This window comes from Oncorhynchus mykiss, chromosome 5 (assembly GCF_057628025.1).
Source record: "Oncorhynchus mykiss isolate SJ-2025 chromosome 5, ASM5762802v1, whole genome shotgun sequence".
NCBI classification, from domain to species: Eukaryota; Metazoa; Chordata; class Actinopteri; order Salmoniformes; family Salmonidae; genus Oncorhynchus; species Oncorhynchus mykiss.
Window position 1 is genome coordinate 37,022,497 of NC_143026.1, and position 21,865 is coordinate 37,044,361.

The window sequence follows — 21,865 nt, forward strand, 5'->3', positions numbered from 1 at the left end:
GCAGTCTGGCTTTTCTATGCCGGTTTTGGAGCAGTGGCTTCTTCCTTGCTGAGCGGCCTTTCAGGTTATGTCGATATAGGACTTGTTTTACTGTGGATATAGATACTTTTGTACCTGTTCCCTCCAGCATCTTCACAAGGTCCTTTGCTGTTGTTCTGGGATTGATTTGCACTTTTCGCACCAAAGTATGTTCATCTCTAGGAGACAGAACACGTCTCCTTCCTGAGGGGTATCACGGCTGTGAGGTCCAATGGTGTTTATACTTGCATACTATTGTTTGTACAGATGAACGTGGTATCTTCAGACATTTGGAAATTGCTCCCAAGGATGAACCAGACTTGTGGAGGTCTACAATTTATTTTCTGAGGTCTTGCCTGATTTCTTTTGATTTTCCCATGATGTCAAGCAAAGAGTTACTGAGGTTGAAGGTAGGCCTTGAAGTACATCCACATGTATACCTCCAATTGACTCAAGTGATGTCAATTAGCCTGTAAGAAGCTTCTAAAGCCATGATATAATTTTCTGGAATTTTCCGAGCTGTTTAAAGGCACAGAAAACGTAGTGTATGTACACTTCTGACCCACTGGAATTGTGATACAGTGAATTATAAGTGAAATAATCTGTCTGTAAACAATTGTTGGAAAAATTACTTGTGTTATGCACAAAGTAGATGTCCTAACCGACTTGCCAAAACTATAGTTTGTTCACAAGAAATTTGTGGAGTGGTTGAAAAACGAGTTTTAATGACTCCAACCTGAGTGTATGTAAACATCCAACTTCAACTGTACATACACGTTTCATACAGTCATTAATCTCCATTAGAAAGAGTAACCTGGTAGCACTTTAATAATTGGCTGAGAGTTGCACGGGTGGGGAAACTTCACAAACACATATGGAGCTGAATTGAATCACCTGGTTTCCCAAATTACGCAAGATGTTAGTTCTGTGTTAACCAATATTAGACTGCTCTAAGGAGTGACTGCAATCCACATAGGTAGAACATTCATCAAGATGTTAGTTCTGTGTTAACCAATATTAGACTGCTCTAAGGAGTGACTGCAATCCACATAGGTAGAACATTCATCAAGATGTTAGTTCTGTGTTAACCAATATTAGATTGCTCTAAGGAGTGACTTCAATCCACATAGGTAGAACATTCATTGCCAGGAAACGCTTATGTTAGCACTTTCGGACTAAAAACTCAATTTTACTCAGCATAGTGTCTGAAGTTACACATCACACTATTACAACAGTGATTGTTTTTGGAATAAAATGATTAATATGTTTTATTAAAGGTGCAATATGCAAAAATTGCTCTGACTTTGCCTGGTCGCCAAAAATTCAAATATTTTGCATAATTTCAAAACAATCAATGAAGACAATCATTGTACCATCTGTACTAATCCGCTGTGAAATATCTTTTCAATAATCCAAAATGTTGTATTTTCAGCTGTTTGAAGCTGGTGTACAAAACCAAAAGTAAAAGCAAAAACTACATTTAAGATTGGGATGCATAGAAATAGTATACATAGAACATATCTTCCACTTCTTAGACTTGCTTACAATGAGAATGACAGGTCTATAAATCACATCAATGAGAATGACAGATCTATAACTCACATTTCTATGTGAATTTGGTCGGTCGCCCAATAAGCTACACATTGCAATTTTCTTAAACATCCTTGGTATTGTGTGCTTGTTGTGTAGACCTTTCCACTCCTACCCATACATGGCTTGAAGAATGCAGATTTGTTTCCTGATAAGTGTAACATGCTATAAATTACATCAGATCTCAGCCTCTGCGTTTCACAGAGCTGTCTCATTTACACTATACAAGTGGCACTTGCCTAGAAACACTAGCCTCACCCTCATGTGGGTGCTAACAAGCTAGCAAGCAAGCTAGGCAGTGCTACATATCCCACAGTGTTCAGCTCCCTCACCCAACACACTACAGCCTTTCTGAACTTGAGCACTGCATGTGACAAGAAGTTGCCCCCGTCCCTCCCACTAATTGGGCAACTTATGCAATTTTTTTTGTTGTCTGAGTGAGAGAAATGCTGTAAAGTAAAAGGACTCAATGTATTTTGAAAGATGAGACGTTAAAGATTATAATAAATAATGCTTTAATGTCATACAAGCCAAACACCCGTGAGACCAAATGTGCACTTCACATTTCCATATCATAAAACTCATGTCATATAGAGTTTATGTTTAAGATCACTATGCTGGAATGTCTACCAATGGCATGTCCCTATTTTTATGAGAAATTACATTGGTCATCCAAAACATTTATAAAATGTCTATAAAGTATAAATATCCCACACTTTAGATGAGGCCACACAAAAATACTTAACTAACGATTAGTAAATGGTTTATAAGGACGTATATTAAACATCATATGAATGATCTTATGAATGATTATTAAATACTTTAAAAGTTGTTTATAAATGTGTGAATAACTAGGTTACCAACATTTATAAATGTGGAAGTAAGGATTAATAAATGATTAATAAACTATTCGTTTTGCAAATGTCAAGAAATAAGCTGCATGGATGTCAGACAAAATGTCAGACTCTCAAGTTCATTAGGGACTGTTACATGCTTAACACCCCGGCCATCCTACAATCTAAGCTTGATGCCCTCAAACACAAATTATCAATGAACCTACCAGGTACAACCCCAAATCCGTAAACACGGGAATCCTCATAGATATCATCCTAACCAACCTGCCCTCCAAATAAACCTCTGCTGTCTTCAACCAGGATCTCAGCGATCACTGGCTCATTGCCTGCATCCGCAATCGGTCTGAAGTCAAACAACCACCCCTCATCCCTGTCAAGCGCTCCCTAAAACACTTCAGCGAGCAGGCCTTTCTAATCGACCTGGCCCAGGTATCCTGGAAGGATATTGACCTCATTCCATCAGTAGAGGATGCCTGGTTGATCTTCAAAAGTGCTTTCCTCACCATCTTAAATAAGCATGCCCATTCAAAAAATTAAGAACCAGGAACGGATATAGTCCTTGGTTCACTCCAGACCTGACTGCCCACAAAAACATCCTGTGGCGTACTGCATTAGCATTGAATAGCCCTCGTGATATGCAACTTTTCAGGGAAGTTAGGAACCAATATATACAGGCAGTTAGGAATGCAAAGGCTAGCTTTTTCAAACATAAATTTGTATCCTGTTGCACAAACTCCAAAAAGTTCTGGGACACTGTAAAGTCCATGGGGAATAAGATAACCTCCTCTTAGCTGCCCACTGCAGTGAGGCTAGGAAACACTGTCACCACTAATAAATCCACGATAATTGAGAATTTCAATAAGCATTTTTCTACGGCTGGCCATGCTTTCTACCTGGCTACACGTACCCCGGTCAACAGCCCTGCACTCCCCAAAGCAACTTGCCCAAGACTCCCCCATTTCTCCTTCACCAAAATCCAGATAGCTGAAGTTCTGAAAGAGCTGCAAAATCTGGATCCCTACAAATCAGCCAGGCTAGACAATCTGGACCCTCTCTTTCTAAAATTATCTGCCAAAATTGTTGCACCCCCTATTACAAGCCTGTTCAACCTCTCTTTTGTATCATCTGAGATCCCCATAGATTGGAAAGCTGCTGCGGTCATCCCCCTCTTCAAAGGGGGTGACACTCTAGACCCAAACTGTTACAAACCTATATCTATCCTACCCTGCCTTTCTAAGGTCTTCGAAAGCCAAACAGATCACCGACCATTTCGAATCTCACAGTACCTTCTCCGCTATGCAATCTCAGGGTGCATCTCAGCCACGCTCAATGTCCTAAACGATATCATAACCGCCATCGATAAGAGACAATACTGTGCAGCTGTATTCATTGACCTGGCCAAGGCTTTCGACTCTGTCAATCACTGCATTCCTATCGGCAGACTCAACAACCTTGGTTTCTCAAATGACTGCCTCGCCTGGTTCACCAACTACTTCTCAGACAGAGTTCAGTGTGTCAAATCGGAGGTCCTGTTGTCCGGAACTCTGGCAGTCTCTACGGGGGTGCCACAGGGTTCAATTCTCGGGTTGACTCTTTTCTCAGTATACTGCAATGATGTTGCTCTTGCTGCTGGTGATTCTCTGATCCACCTCTACGCAGACGACACCATTCTGTATACTTCTGGCCCTTCTTTGGACACTGTGTTAACTAACCTCCAGACGAGCTTCAATGCCATACAACTCTCCTTCCGTGGCCTCCAACTGCTCTTAAATTCTAGTAAAACTAAATGCATGCCCTTCCACCGATCGCTGCCCACACCTGCCCGCCCGTCCAACATCACTACTCTGGACTGTTCTGACTTAGAATATGTGGACAACTACAAATACCTAGATGTCTGGTTAGACTGTAAACTCTCCAATTCAAAATTAAATCTAGAATTGGCTTCCTATTTCGCAACAAAGCATCCCTCACTCATGCTGTCAAACATACCCTCGTAAAACGGACTATCTTACAGATCCTTGACTTCGGCGATGTCATTTACCAAATAGCCTCCGACACTCTACTCAGCATATTGGATGCAGTCTATCACAGTCCCATCCGTTCTGTCACCAAAGCCCCATATATGACCTACCACTGCGACCTGTATGCTCTCGTTGGCTGGCCCTCGCTTCATATTTGTTGCCAAACCCACTGGCTCCAGGTCATCTATAAGTCTTTGCTAGGTAAAGCCCAGCCTTATCTCAGCTCACTGGTCACCATAGCAGCACCCACCTGTAGCACGCGCTCCAGCAGATATATTTCACAAAGCCAATTCTTCCTTTGACCGCCTTTCCTTCCAGTTCTCTGCTGCCAATAACTGGAACGAACTGCAAAAATCACTGAAGCTGGAGACTCATATCTCCCTCACTAACTTTAAGCACCAGCTTAATGCACCCCGGTATCTCTACTGTATCACTTATCTTCTGCATATCTATCACATATCTATCACTCCAATGTGTAATTGCTATATTGTAATTATTTCACCACTATGGCCTATTTATTGCCTTACCTCCCTTATCCTACCTCATTTGCACACACTGTATATACACTTTTCTATTGTATTATTGACTGTATGTTTGTTTATTCCATGTGTAACTCTGTGTTGTTGTATGTGGCGCAATGCTTTGCTTTATCTTGCCCAGGTCGCAGTTGTAAATGAGAACTTGTTCTCAACTAGCCTACCTGGTTAAATAAAGGTGAAATAAATAAATAAATAAAGTCAATCCATGCACATGAAAGTGTAATAAGAAGATTTTAACTGGGCTTCTTTGGAGCTTCGATGACACAAACAAAGGCTAGTATTGAATGAAAACACTGAATCAGTGTGTGCTCACACTCACTAAAGTCTTATTGCAGAGATGATTCCACTGATGAGAGCAACAAATCAGATGTTAGAATTCTCACTATCTCTTCTATATCACCAGGGCAAAACGTGGATAAGCTTAATAAGTCTGGGGCTGTTTGTGATTTTAAAAAGAAAATAGAAAATGTTTTACGGTAGTCGTGTCCTATTATAACAGATAATTAATATGACTAGACTGAAACTGTATAACAACTTGAAACTTTAAATGAGAACTCTTAGAGCCAAGAATGGTAACTTGACAAGCAACAGATAGACTATAATGGACACCATATCATTTGCAAAGGTTAAGAAAATTGCTTGCCCTTGACAGATTAGTGACATTGGGGCAGAAGAGACGAATGGAGTTAAAAACAGAGTTGTGACGTAGGCAGGCAGTTTGAGGCGATCTAGAATAGAACAGAGTAAGATGCTCTGTGAATCGTGACTGATGGAGATATGGAGAGAGGAAAATACCGAGATCGACACCCTTGACAACAGCAACAGGCATTGTTGGACAAGCTGTCAGCTCTCTGCCGTTCTTGGCTCCTCGCAGATAATCAAGCAGTCACACAGCTGTCTTTACCTGTCTGCATATTCAGTGTACAGTACCATAAAAAGACTCCAGATTACTTCGAGCCCAGTGTGTGATTATGGTAATAGAAACAGTGTGATTAGTGCTGACAAGATAAGATTATATTTAACCCACCAATCAAAAGTGTGGGATTTACTTTGCTTTTCTCATCATGGGATTCTTAGCAGTTTTGCATGCTAATGTTATTCCATAGTAATTGCATGCATTATAACTGGGCTCTTTTTCTCTTATATTTGATCATTCTCCACCTACGAACTCAGAAGAAAATTCATACCTCAACAATAGCCAGAGGCAGAAGAGGCAGACAGCAGATAATTAGTTCTGAGACAACAAAATAACGACACTGACTGCATTTAAGATGAAAAATGAATGAAAAGATATATCCAAAATTGAAAGATTAAAACACCTGAGGGGTTTGTCATCTCATTCTGTTGCTGCTGCTGTGGATAGTTTTCCTCAATAATGACTTATAGCATTTGTGTGACTGTCCTTGTCTATAAGTGTATCAGTGTTTTGTTAGTTGTCATGTTTTGTGTTCTTTCTGGACCACAGTAAGCATAGCTGCTGCTTCTGCAAAAGCTAATGGGGATCCAAGTAAACAAATACCATTTAGAAAATAAATCTAGATTTGATTGCCTGTCAAAACCAATGAGGTATATAGACGGGTTAGCTGACAACATCATGAAAATGATGCGCGCCCATCGATAGGGGAGGAAACCATGCTTTGTTATGATTCTGAACGTCCAGATAGCTAGCAGCAATAAGCTGCCATGTGGGGAATTGTAGGTGGCTCGTTTCAGTTTTAGCTTGTTCTTGATACCATGTCTTGTTTTGAGGTGTTTGACTGATTTCATATCATACTAATATGACTAAAATTGTCTTGATATTTAACCAACAACTGTAAAAATGTATTTCAGAGACAATAAGTGCTCAGTGTGCAAATGTGTTTATGTTTTCAATAAACATTTGGAGACTAAATATATGTTGTCAAAAAATGGAGCCAATCCTGCCTGTTTGCTCCATAGTTGTGGACATTTTGGTTTTGTTGTTAAACAACCAACCTGTCTATCAACCCTAGATTGGTAATGCTATTTAATGGCCAGGTTTTGTTGCCAATGATCTGCCATATTGGAACTCCCCAGAAGAAGCAGTCCTCCATAGGAATGAATGGAATTCTACAGTATTTCAATTAAATGTTTCAATGACACATTTACATGTATTTAAATCTTTTGTTGTTGTAGTGGGGACAGTGACATTATAACTTTCCAAAAATTATACTTTAACGAAAACATGTATTTTATATTTTAATATTTTAAATTGTTTATGTTTAGCTCACATAATATTATGCAGAAGTATGCATTAAGGTTTTTGTAATAGAATAAATGTAGCAAAAACAAATATAGACATGAATAAATGCATTTCTATTGCTTCTAAATAAATAAAAATAACGGTGGGGGAGTGCCAAGATGGAGGCCCGGTGGCTTCAAAACAGCTCCCCTTGTCTGTATTCTAGTTTATATATAAATCATTTGTCAAAACAATGACAGCTCTTATAACTACAATTGTTCCACTGTTCAACACATTCATTTCATGTGTATTATCATTTGTCTTGGAGGATAAATAAACACTACCCAGAATGACTGCAGACCTGTCATCTAATGCTGCCAGTGGAGGTAACAGTGCTGACATAGGCAGCAGCCTCTACCAATGCAGGTAGCAGAGCTGTCATCTACAGCAGCTTCTGCTGCTGAAGGTGGCAGACAAGCCTTTTTGAAGATACATTATGGTGTCAGTGTCAAGGCAGAAGTTGAAATGGAATTGTCTCTATTGGAATCATTTCATTGACCTTGCACTTTTCTATTTTTAGCTCATTCCTCCTCCTAAGATGTCTCAACCTCAGTAAATGTCAAAGGCAGTTTGCTGGAACCTGTCATTGGCAAAAACCTTTAAAGAGCAACAGCCCCTAAAAAACTACTTATCATTTAGAAAACAGCCTACAATATGTGGCATTGATCATTTTGGTCATAAAGTCAGTCTTGTGGTCATGACAGCATCAGCACATTCATTTTAATGCTCTGCCCACAGCTGGCAAAACAGAAGTAATCATCGATTCAGAGTGCAGCTTCATATGACCCCATCATAATGCCTGAAGTAAATGTGGGTTGACTTTGGATATCCATATGGGGCTGGTTAGGGATCATGGGTAAATTACACAATGTACATATGTTAAAATTCCAATAGCTACAAATTTCAAACCAACTGTAAATTGTAGAAACCATGTACAAATATTGAAAGCTTTTAATGAGAAAACTTAAAGGTGTGCAACACGAAAATATTGTCTCATTTACATTTTGTAATTTATTGACAGTCCCTAACTGGCTTCGGTGATAGACTATCCAAAGTCATACCAACTTTGCCACAGTTGTACGCCAGCCGGCTGAAGCGAATTGGCTAAAGATTTTGTTTAACTCTTCCCACCTTTGAACACACATACGAGACACCCACATCAAACCTTACCCCAAAACCAACTCACGTTTGAATTCAGTCATGGTCGCTAGAATTTCTTAATGAACTAAATCTAAAACTTAATGATTCAAAATCACTGGAGTACAGGAGGTGTACTGCTGGATCTGGTGGTGTGTTGCAAAACGGGTAGAATTGTAGGAATTTAGCTGTGTTCCCCAAAAACAGACCTTGCTTGGGGGCCCTGCAAAACTGCTGTACTCCACTGATAAAAATACAACGTTTTCAGGAATATGAAAATATTCTTTGCAATAACAACATTCAATTGTAAGTCAACTCTCCATAACAAAATAAAATACAATTTTATTTGTCACATGCACCGAATACAAGCCCCAACAATGCAGAGTTAAAAAGTACGAACAATTTGCAAAACAAATGTCAGGAAATAGTAACAAAATAAGATACTTTATACAAGGAGTACCTGTACCGAGTCAATGTGCAGGGGTACGAGGTACTGTAGTTGAAGTAATTGAGATAATTTATATATTGTTTTATTTAACCTTTATTTAACTGTGCAAGTCAGTTAAGAACAAATTCTTATTTACAATGACGGCCTACTCCGGCCAAAACCAGACAACGCTGGGCCAATTGTGCACCGCCCTACAGGACTCCCAATCACAGCCGGATGTGATACAGCCTGGATTCAAACCAGGTACTATAGTGACGCCTCTTGCACTAAGATGCAGTGCCTTAGACCGCTGCGCCACTCAAGAGCATGTAGGTAGGAGTAAAAGTGACTAGGCAATCAGGATAGATAATAAACAGAGTAGCAGCAGCGCATGTGTAAAAAAGTGTGAAGAATAGAGTTTGAAAATGTGTCAATGTGTGAGTGTGTGTTTTGTGTGTGTGAGCGTATGTAGTGTGTGAGTGTGTGTGTGTGTTAGAATGTCAGTGTAGTATTTGTGAGTGTGTGGGTAGAGTCCAGTGAGTCCAACCGTTCTGCTACAGTCCCTTCGATGTGAATGGGGGCATGCTCGGCCTTCCGTTTCCTATAGTCCACGATCAGCTCCTTTGTCTTCCTGACATTGAGGGAGAGGTTGTTGTCCTGGAACCACGCTGGCAGATATCTTGGCGGGTACCCAGGGGTAATGCCATGCATGAAGCAGTATGCAGCATTTTCCTAATGGAAATGTCAGCCTGGGTAAGAGGAGAAGAGGTGTGGGGAAATGGGGGCACAGTGTGCCAGCAAGCGGACAATGCCTCTGTCTCTCAATTGATAAACACTGGTCACACAGACAGCTAAATGAACAGGCACACTTGAAACCCCAATGACAATGTAAAAATAGAGTATGAATCTCAACAAGGAGATGGCAGCTGGAAAACTACATCTCACACAACATAAAATGCATGCAGGGGCATATCAACAGCAGGTACAGTCAAGTGAGACCTCTCTTTTTTAATAATTCCATTTTCAAGTTACCTTGTTATATAATATGAAAACCTATGCAGGGAGGATATTCTGCTACTGGACATGGTAAGAGATGTTTTGGGTGATAAGATGTTGATGTGTTGAAGTAATTCATGCATTTACAAATTGAGCACCTGGTTACAGGGGGTGGACAGCGTTCATCCCAATGTTCAGGCTGCTCTCGTTATCTCATCCTCTGGTTCATGGTACAAAGAGGAGTCAGGACCCATCAGCGTTTTCTCAGAACAGAACAATTGGAGCAGCTTTCTTTCTTTCTTTTTCAGAGCTATGCACACAACTGTATTCTTGGAAACCTTGAAAAATGTTTATGTTTGTGAGCTGGGTTGCTTTGGCGATGTGACACTCAAGCTCTACTGTGATTTTTTTTGAATACTGACATTTCGCAGAATATTCCATGGCGAACACATTTTCTACACATTGTGTTAAATGTCAAATACGTATAAAGAAAATTGCCAGTTATTTTAGTCTTGTTCCATTTCCCCAGGCCCCCCTCAACTGCACCTGCACCTGCTACGGTTAGTAAAAGCTTTCTTTAAGCTCGTCATTATTTGACTCTTTGTTACTGATGCATCCGGTAGAAATACTGGGAGTGGTGTTATTATTACACCACAGAAATTGAATTTTTATGTGATGGGTTACACACCGTCGATGAATAACGTTCCCCCATATGGTTCTGAGACATGGGTATTAATGGACAGAATGGGCTGTGAGAAAACCATCAGCACTTCACTGAGTTTAACCTCGGCACAATAATCCCTTCAAGGTAGAGAGATTCATGTGCAGGTAGAAACCCTGTGGCGAACTCACCCCTGAGTGATCAATTGATTCAAAGGAGAACTTTTCCCTGTGTGACATTTAGTGACTGTTCATGGCTTGGTAACAACCAATAGTTCGGCAGCACACAAATAGGTACCCATGGAAACATGAAATACGTGTTATCAGATGATAAGGGAGGACCGATGAAATGGAAACAGCATTACCTACAATGTTGGTAATACTGACCGGCTTCTTCATTATACCGAAAGGTATAAAATAAGGTCAAACCCGCCCAAGCCTAACCCAGCAAATGAAATAGGAATTGTAAGTGTTTTGTTTCCTGTTCTGTTCCATTGTCCTCTGCTGTGTTTGAAAGAGGTATTAATGCTCTCCACCTGCTCTTCAGACATGATGTGGTTTGGAGAGGTCTGAATAGACACAGACACAGATAACTAGACATCTTTGGAAGAAAGAGACAAATAAAACACTGAAATAACAACACCCTTGAGTGCACTGAGTAAACAGGTAGGCTGTTCTCAGTGAAGAGACGATTATTCATAAATATGTCTGCAGCTCACAGAGATCCTCTCCAGCCAAAGGGTCATCATATTTGGTTGCTAAGAATTTTCCTACATGTAGATTAATTACAATCCATATATATATATATATATATATATATATATATATATTTTTTTACAATTTCCTGTTGCTGCATGATTATTTTCCTGCTGTAGTAAACTGGCTCAAATTAAGATCCTAAATCTGCCCCAAAACAGTAATCCCATGCAGGCAATTTGTCTTAATTTCACAGATCAGTAGAGCAGACCAGGGCAGACTTAAAGCTAGAATCCTTAGTTTCTACATCAATTTTTGGACGTATAAATGTATGATATACTGTATACCCGCTGATTCTTGAAGAATATAACTTAGAAATGCCTAATGTGCTTAGTTCAACTGTTGTACCCCACCAGAACACAAAATATAGATTGTTTTACTCCAATGTTTGTAAACAAAGTAAATGTAAACAACCACTAAAAACCTTGTTAGAACTATCATTTTGATATCATGAATGGTCAGTCCTTGCATCCATAGCTCTGTGAATGAATTTGAGAGTGGTAACATTTCTCCAGGCTCCTACCTCAGCTTTTTTTTTTACCAAAACAGAGGTGTGGTGTCTGCTTTGTTACTGTTTCAATTAAGGACTCTAGCTTTAAAACAGGTGAATGGAGTTCAACCTCTATCCTGTTGTAAAGTCTTACCAATCTATCTAGATTATATTGTACTTCATGGAAAACATGGGAGGCATGTTCCCAATAATTCATGAATATACCAGTGCAGTACATTTCCTTGGAACCTCTATGAGCCCTAAACCTCATCCCATCCCTGGAGTGACAATACAGTAGGTGAGCCAGGATTAGATTGCCATAGAATAGTTGATAAAAATACACCTTTATTCATGTGACTTACTATTGAGGCACATTGTGTGTGCCATTATTCAAGTAACAGCTTGTAATTGCCAGGAGCATTCTCCAACCAACTGAACAATTTGGACAATAACTATGTCACCCTGCACATGGATGACTGACACAGGGGACCACGTGGTGTCTGTAAGTAATGGACTTGAAGAGATCAATCTTGACCAATCAATTGGTTTTCTTCAAAACACATCCTGCAAGCTCAGTAACCAAGTGAATTACCAGGATACCCATTTTTTCTGGCTATTATTTTATAGCCTATGGGCAGCCCATTACAGGTAGGCCTACTAAAATGATAATAAAATGTACAATAGAGTCTGACATTGGAGAAAATAAAATCTCCACCCGACTGGGAGATAACCGCCCGTCTCTCTCTCTCTCTCTCTGTCTTGCTCTCTCTTTCCATATCAGCATCAGTGGCTCTGCAACTGTGTACTCACCACTGTTCAGGAAGGATATGAATGTGTCGAGAGCGCACTTGACAGAGGTTCTCAGTCTTTCAAGGAGTTCCCTTCTCCTTTTGCTCATCAGCACTTGAGGTACGATGCCTTTGATCAAATATATTTGTTTCCTTCATTTTTTAAAAATAATTATGACTTTCATTTTTTACCTCATAAGCAAGGTAGCCTAAGAGTTGTAGGATAAGTTCATTTGTGATGTACTATTATTAATTGCTATCATTCTTATCTTTACTATAAAAAGTATTTGATCAAGTGTTTATTTGGCTAAAATAATTTGTTGTTGATATTAATCAGGATATTACTGTGGTTATCATTATGTTCTGTAGTAAGTTGTTGTTGTAGTTATAATAGAAGTGGTAGTAAAATAAGTATAGCAAGAGTACACTAGTATTTTATTAGAACAAGATTCCACATTGAATTAATGTCTAAACCTTTATTTCATTCACCCTGCAGTTGTCCTTTTAGCAAATGTGAAAAAAAATGCCTGGAAACAATTACTCTGAATTGAATAAAAATGACTAGCAGGCAAGAAGATAATAAAATACAATAGTTCTCATTAACCCATACGTTATTGGAGCCCAAGAGGCCATTGGCATAAAGATATTGAGTTTTAAAATAATTGCATATTATTGAGTGTCAGCCAGGTAGCCACTAGAATTATTATTTTTTAAATAGAATGCGTTCATCTCACATTGCATCCATCTTTATCTCGATATAGTTGTATCTGTTAGCTTAGACAGTGTGTGTAATGTGGGTGTAATGCTTAGATGAATAATAGTCTAGATTCTCTACTTTGTCTCCAATCAGACCCACGATCCCCTGCGGCCCCTCATGATAAGTTCTATTGTTTTTGTGGCCACCACCCCCATCAAAGTTGCCCATCACTGCATCATATCATGTGAAATGTATGTATTAATCATTATAACACTCATTATTAACCAGAAGTATTTGTACATCAAATTGAGGGTTATGTAGGCATGTCAGCAATCTGAACTGTTTTATTTCATCAAAGCCAAAATTGTCAAGAACATATTTTTAAATAGCTTCTTAGCATAGAGCAATTTCTCAAGCAAGAATTTTTGCTAGGAATGTCTGGGAGTGGTCTGAGTGGGGAGGAGAAAACTGAAAACTAGCTGTTATTGGCAGAGATGTGGAACTCTCTTTCTTATTGGTCTATTAACCAATTTACTACCTGGGGATGTCAGATGAGGTAGTCATCTGGAATGCATTTCAATTAACTAGCTTTAATTAACTTAATTAGGTGGGACTGATAGGGCTGGTACAGTATACAGAAGGTAGCACATTTGGTAAAAGACCAAGTCCATATTATGGCAAGAAGAGCTCAAATAAGAAAAGAGAAACAACAGTCCATCATTACTTTAAGACATGAAGGTCAGTCAAACCGGTAAATTTCAAGAACTTTGAAGGTTTGTTCAAGTGGAGTCGGAAAAACCATCACGCGCTATGATGAAACTTGCTCTCATGAGGAACGCCACAGGAAAGGAAGACCCAAAGTTACCTCAGCTGCAGAGGATAAATTCATTAGAGTTTACCAGCCTCAGAAATTGCAGCCCAAATAAATGCATCAAGTAACTGACACATCTCAACATCAACTGTTCAGAGGAGACTGTGTGAATCAGGCCTTCGTGGTCAAATTTCTGCAAAGAAACCACAACTAAAGGACACCAATAAGAAGAAGAGAATTGCTTGGGCCAAGAAAAATGACCGGTGGAAATCTGTCCTTTGGTCTGATGAGTCCAAATTAGAGATTATTGGTTCCAACCGCAGTGTCTTTGTGAGACGCAGAGTAGGTGAAAGGATTATCTCCGCATGTGTGGTTCCCACTGTGAAGCATGGAGGAGGAGGTGTGATGGTGCTTTTCCGGTGACTGACAATGTCAGTGATTTATTTAGAATTCAATGCATACTTAACAGCATGGCTACCACAGCATTCCTCAGCAGTACGCCATCCCATCTGGTTTGGGCTTAGTGGGACTATCATTTGTTTTTCAACAGAACTGGACGTGCTACCTGTCCCAGACCTGCTGTTTTCAACTCTCTAGAGACAGCAGGAGCGGTAGAGATACTCTCAATTATGGGCTATGAAAAGAAGCCAACTGACATTTACTCCTGAGGTGCTAACCTGTTGGACCCTCGACAACTACTGTGATTATTATTATTTGACCATGCGGGTCATTTATGAACATTTGAACATCTTGGCCATGTTCTGTTATAATCTCCACCCGGCACAGCCAGAAGAGGACTGGCAGCCCCTCATAGCCTGGCTCCTCTCTAGGTTTCTTCCTAGGTTTTGGCATTTCTATGGAGTTTTTCCTAGCCACCGTGCTTCTACACCTGCATTGCTTGCTGTTTGGGGTTTTAGGCTGGGTTTCTGTACAGCACTTTGAGATATCAGCTGATGTAAGAAGGGCTATATAAATACATTTTATTTTATTTTGATTTGAGAACAATGACCCAACTCACCTCCAGGCTGTGTAAGGGCTATTTGACCAAGAAGAAGAGTGATGGAGTGGTGCATCAGATGACCTGGCCTCCACAATCACCCCACCTCAACCCAATTGACATGGTTTGAGATGAGTCGGACCGCAGAGTGAAGGAAAAGCAGCCAATAAGTGCTCAGCATATGTGGGAACTCCTTCAAGACTGTTGGGAAAGCATTCCAGGTGAAGCTGGTTGAGAGAAGGCCAAGAGTTTGCAAAGCTGTCATCAAGGAAAAGGGCGGCTACTTTCATAGTTTTGTCTATACTATTATTTTACAATATGGAAAATAGTAAAAATAAAGAAAAACCCTTGATTGAGTAGGTGTGTCCAAACTTTTGACTGGCACTGTGTATACAACACAGGTAATCCCGTTTTTTGACTGCAATGGGCCTTTAATTGGCCATGCATGCACTTATCCTATAAGATATTTTTGTAGAAAATTCTTTACGTTTCACAAGAGCTTCCCCTCCCCAAAACTCGTTTCCCAAAAGCATTTGGAATACTGTGCAGCTGAGTCTATCTGAAGGGTTGGGAACATTTTCTCAATCACTCCAAAGCTAATTCACTTTAATAGACATACTGTAGCAAGCCCCACACTACAGGCATGTTCTGATTGATTAAAGTAATGTAGATAGTCATGGATCTTTTTTGGATTATTTGATTGATTAGGATCCCCATTAGCCGACGCCAATGGCGACAGCTAGTCTTACTGGGGTCCGACACATCACGAAAAATACAAAAAAGTACTTTACAATTTACATACAGTACATTTAAAAATATGAACATGTAGTTTTGTGTGTGCATCTATCAGTTACACATACATGTTAGTACATACACACAACAAGTAGGTCACATGGGGAGAGACGTTGTGAGGTGTTGCTTTATTTGTTTTTTTAAACAATCAAAGCAAAGGTTTGCTGTTCACTTGGGCTATATAAGATGAAGGGAGTTCCATGCACTCATGGCTCTGTATAGTACTGTACGTTTCCTTCAATTTGTTCTGGACCTGGGGACTATCATACTCGTAACCAATCATCGAAGGGAAAAAGTCATGTAAAAGCAAAAGTTAAAGTCTGTTTGACTTTGTTGATGAATATATACTGTACATTAATGTATGATCTACTGTGTATCATTCACATGTTTGAATGCCGTTCATTTCCAGTTGTGATGAATATACCGGTAGTTAAAATACATTTTTGCTTATTGTTTGTCACTAAAACTTTCCCAACCTCTGTGCTCTGACTCTTTCAGGGTAAGGTGCTAAGAGGCTGCTACCCAGGGCTCCCTATTGCTGTGCGGTTAATCAGATACAGTATGGACGGCAGTGGCAGTGGCTGGACTGGAGGTCTGCTGCCCTCTGTTAGCGAGAAGACAACAGAGGAGCACTCGGTCTTTGAGATGGCTGTTCAGAATGACTCGGCCAACCACAGCTCCCTGTTTGCAGACGTGGCTCTGCTGCAGAGCTTCAAGCTGCTCATCATCCCCTGCTACTCCCTGGTGGTGGTGGTGGGTGTGTTGGGGAACTACCTGTTGCTCTACGTCATCTGCCGCACTCGCAAGATGCACAATGTCACCAACTTCTTCATAGGGAACCTGGCCTTCTCAGACATGCTGATGTGTGTGACCTGTGTACCCTTAACCCTGGCCTATGCATTCAACCCTCGTGGCTGGGTGTTTGGGAGGTTCATGTGCTACCTGGTGTTCCTGATCCAGCCGGTTACCGTCTATGTGTCTGTCTTCACCCTCACCGCCATCGCTGTTGACAGGTGAGTGTACCCACTTTGACTCGAGAGAACGAAAAGCCCATGGGTTTTCAAAGGGCAGTTTCAAATGAAGTGAAACACATGAACTGTGAAAATAAAAATAAATTAAACACCACATCTGGAATAATGACGTTGTAATTGTTGATCTATATCTATGATTTTTTTTTCTTCAATTCATTCAAATGAATACTGCTGTGCACTTTCCCTGCCAGGTACTACGCCACTGTGCATCCTCTGAAGAAGCGTACCTCTGTGTCCACCTGTGCTTACGTCCTGTCAGGGATCTGGCTGCTGTCCTGTGGCCTGGTGGCTCCGGCCGTGGCCCACACGTACCACGTGGAGTTCAGAGAGGAGGGCCTCACTATCTGTGAGGAGTTCTGGCTGGGACAGGAGAAGGAGAGGCTAGCCTACGCCTACAGCACCCTGCTGGTTACCTATGTCCTGCCACTCTCCGCTGTCTGCACCTCCTATCTCTGCATCTCTTTCAAGCTGAGGAACTGCGTGGCGCCGGGACATCGGTCCCGAGACCAGGCAGAGGCACAGCGAGCCCGAAAGCGAAAGATCTTCCGTCTGGTGGCATTAGTGGTGGCGGCCTTCGGGGTGTGCTGGCTGCCCATCCATGTGTTCAACGTGCTGCGTGATATCGATATCCGCCTAATCAACAAGCGCCACTTCCTGCTCATTCAGCTGCTGTGCCACCTGTGTGCCATGAGCTCCTCCTGCTGTAACCCCTTCTTGTATGCCTGGCTGCACGACCGCTTTCGTGCTGAGCTGCGCAAGATGTTCACCTGCCACCACCGCATCGGCAGCCCCACCAACCACTGTGCTATGGCCAGTGTGGTCCTCTGACTGTGCAGGGACAAGGAGATAGAAGAGACACAAGACCTGTGATACCTGTGTAAGCATGTTGTAGGTCCAATTTCCTGATAATGTTCATGTTTGTTGGTGACCTAATGTAGACATAACAAGAGATCATCATGAACAATACAGGAAATCTTGGAATTACAGCTGATTATAGAGATATGAGGTGGTTTCCTCATTGTTCATAGGTAAATCAATTGAACACAAATTCGGTGATTGACGAAATAATCATTAAATGAGCAGATTGAACAACAATAAGAAGAAGGTGAAATTCAAGAGACAAAAAGAGCAAGAGACGAGGGACGAGAGATGAGAGACGAGAGGGAGGGAAAGAGGGAGAGAGGGATAGAGGAAGAGAGAGAGAGAGAGAGAGAGAGAGAGAGGGAGGGAGAGAGAGAGGGAGAGAGGGAGAGAGAGAGGGAGAGCGAGAGAGAGAGAGAGAGAGAGAGAGGGGGAGAGAGGAAGAGAGGAAGAGAGAGAGAGAGAGAGAGAGAGAGAGAGAGAGGGAGGGAGAGAGAGAGGGAGAGAGGGAGAGAGGGAGAGAGAGAGGGAGAGAGAGAGAGAGAGGAGAGAGAGAGAGAGAGAGAGAGAGAGAGAGAGAGAGAGAGAGAGAGAGAGAGAGAGAGAGAGAGAGAGAGATTAATGTCCATGAGAGATTAATGTTTAACACTAGGAGAAAACAGTAGCACTGTAAGAGGTTTTGTAAATAATACCATTAGTTAAGTAATCATCACAGTAGTTGCTACAGGAAGACATCTTCCATTCATCCAGATGGACAGCTGTCTGCTGAAGTTAGAGCGCAGCACTCAGTGGACAGACTATACAATGTCAACTCAACTCAGTGTCCAGTATGCTTCTGTCTGTTGTGTTAATAGTCAACTGCAGGTTTGGTCCCTAGTCTAGATGTAACATAGTAAATGTAAATCTGTAAAGACCCAAATTAGTATGATATGATACGTTTGGTATGGTTACAAACAGAAAGTAGGGTGGTTGGTCGGGGTGGATGGGTTCTAAAGCGAACGTCTACTAACCCAAGGTTGCGTGTTCGAATCTTATCACGGACAACTTTAGATAATTAGCAACTGTGCAACTACTTACTACTATTTAGCTACTTTGTAACTACTTAGCATTTTACCTTCCCCTAATCATAACCTTAACCCTTTAACCTAACTCCTAACCCTCACCCTAACCTTAACCCTTTAACCTAACTCCTAACACTCACCCTAACCTTAACACCTAACCCCCAGCAAATGTTAGCCACCTAGCTAATGTTAGCTACAACAAATTGGAATTCGTAACATATCATACATTTTGCAAATTCAGAACATATTGTACGAATTGCAATTCATAACATATTATACGATTTGCAATTCCTAACCTATTGTACAAATGCAATTCGTAATGCATCATACGAATTGTAATTCGGAATATATCATACAAAATGGATAATGGACATCCACAAACTAATACATACCATACCCAGAAGTCAAATATCATACTTGGATTTACATTTACTATGTTACGTCTAACTGAGTCCAGGTTGGACTGCACATCCCTGGAGCACTGCTGAATGATGCGATTACAGATCTCGCTGTCTGCACCCTGTGAATAAACATGCTTAATAAAACAGTAGGTGAGCTTTTTTCCCCTATGGTTAAATTCTTCATTTTATTGCAGTCTTCTCAGTCTCTTACATATCTTTGTTTGTGGGGAATGTACCACGCCTCTGAAAATAGTCATTCAGAATTAGGTGTTAGTTAGGCATTTGCTAAGATCATGCTTGCCACTGCATGATTGCATTATTGACTGATTATTATAACTCCAGAAAGTTTCACTCAGGTGTTGATTCTCATTGGGTTTTTTTTTAGACAAACCACAAGACTACCCACTTTCAATACATTTAAGCAAAATGGTGGTTTGCTGAAGTTGTTATGTATCCCTTTGTAATAAATGGCCTTCTGTGGTTTGTGTCATGCTATATAAAATGCCTGTCCTTATTAAGTGATTGCATGCAATTATGTGTAAAATTCTCAATAAACGAACACTGACAATTGGCCAATTTGTTTTCTTGAATTCCCTTTGGAAGTGCTAATAAGCTTAAAAGGGTAGTGCAGTCAAAAATGTGATTTTTGTGTAATTGCCTGGAATTTCTGCCTGTTCAGGTGGGATGGAGATTTTGAACCCAGATCTGATCAGATTATTCTGACCAATGACACATACATTTATATTTTAGTCATTTAGCAGATGCTCTAATCCAGAGTGATTTACAGTTAGTGCATTCATCTTAAGATAGCTAGGTTGGACAACCACATATCTCAGTCATAGTAAGTATATTTTTCCTAAATAAAGTAGTTATCAACAAAGTCAGGGATAGTAGGGGGAAAAGTCAAGTACATGTGTTAGTTCAAGAAAGGCACGTTTTTTTGTGGGTGGGGAGGGGGTGCTGTGGGATTATTTATGATACGCTTTGAAGAAGCAAGGTAAGGAGGGCCAGATCCTCTTACTGCTCCGTAGGTAAGTACCATGGTCTTGTAGTGGATGCGAGCTTCAACTGGAAGCCAGTGAGGTGTGCAGAGAAGCGGGGTGACATAGGAGAACCTGGGAAGGTTGAACACTAGGCAGGCTGAGCTTGCTGAGCTTGAGGTAGTAGGCCAAAATCTAAGCTGAGATATCTGCCAGGCAAGCAGAGATATGTGTCAGAAAGATAGAAGGAGAAAAGTAGCTGAGTGTCATCCGCATTGCAATGACAGGAGAGACCATGTAAGGATATGACGTAGCTGAGTGACTTGGTGTATAGAGAGAAGAGGAGAGGGCCTAAAACCGAGCCAGTAGTGAGAGTACGTGGTGCAGACACATATTCTCTCCACGTAGGTAGGATGCAATCCAAGAGCATGCAGAGCCTGAGACACCCAGCCCTGAGAGGGTGGAGAGGAGGATCTGAGCGTTCACGGTGTCGAAGGCAGCAGATAGATCTAGGAGGAGGAGAACAGAGGAGAGAGAGTCCGCTTTGGCAGTGCAGAGAGCCTCCGTGACACAGAGAAGAGCAGTCTTGGTTGAGTGACAGGTCTTGAAGCCTGACTGGTTAAGGTCAAGAAGATCATTCTGAGAGCGATAGCGAAACAGTTGGTCAGACCAGAGAATCTTGAGTCTTTAAATTGTCTTTTGTCAAACTCCAAGCGGGCTGTCGTGTGCCTTTTACTGAGGAGTGGCTTCCGTCTGGCCAATCTACCATAAAGGCCTGATTGGTGGAGTGCTGCAGAGATGGTTGTCCTTCTGGAAAGTTCTCCCATCTCCACAGAAGAACTCTGGTGCTGACCTGACCAAGGCAGGTCCCCCGATTGCTCAGTTTGGCTGTGAGGCCAGCTCAAGGAATAGTCTTGGTGGATCCAAAAATATTCCATATTTCCCCAGATTTGTGCCTCGACACAATCCTGTCTAGGCGCTCAACGGGCAATTCCTTTGACATCATGGCTTGGTTTTTGCGCTGACATGCTGTGGGACCTTATATAGACAGATGTGTGCCTTTCCAAATCATGTACAATCAATTGAATTTATCACAGGTGGACTCCAAACAAGTTGTAGAAACATCTCAAGGATGATCAATGGAAACAGGATGCACCTGAGCTCAATTTCGAAGTCTCATAGCAAAAGGTCTGAATTTTTACATTGGGACAGACACAGTGGCGGTTTTAGCATGGTCACGTCCTGACCATAGAAAACCTGTATTTTCTATGGTAGAGTAGGTCAGGGTATGACTAGGGGTTTTTGATCTAGTTTATATTTTCATTATTTCGAACAACGTGACAAGCATGTAAATCTTGGTGGGGCAAACAAAAAACAAAAAATCGATGCACACTAGCATAGCCACTACACAACACTAAACAATACATTAAATGCACTATAAAGGTGACAAATTATCCCCATAAACTGTTAGGGCCTACATTAAGCTGTCCCAACAGCAGAGCTTTCAATTCAGCACCATTCACCAAGTGAATCCTTACCACCACTACACCTGGCTATCATTGGAGCCTTGTCTGGCAGCAAAACAGTTCATTCAGCCTCATTTACTGCCTTTAAAAAATGTATAGCTGATAGGGCTGACTTTCTTAAACAAATGTGGTTTCTACTGATAATTGAGATGTACAAACTATGGCATAAGGG

General features: G+C 41.0%; 1 protein-coding gene across 1 annotated transcript; it reads left to right on the forward strand.

Moving 5' to 3' along the window:
* Window positions 1-12,570: 12,570 nt before the first annotated feature.
* Window positions 12,571-18,026, forward strand: LOC110523714 (prolactin-releasing peptide receptor-like). Its single transcript, XM_021602653.3, has 3 exons — window positions 12,571-12,657; window positions 16,332-16,846; window positions 17,056-18,026. Exons 2-3 carry the CDS (start codon window positions 16,395-16,397, stop codon window positions 17,690-17,692), a joined length of 1,089 nt encoding a protein of 362 aa, XP_021458328.2. The 5' UTR covers window positions 12,571-12,657; window positions 16,332-16,394; the 3' UTR covers window positions 17,693-18,026.
* Window positions 18,027-21,865: the final 3,839 nt, after the last annotated feature.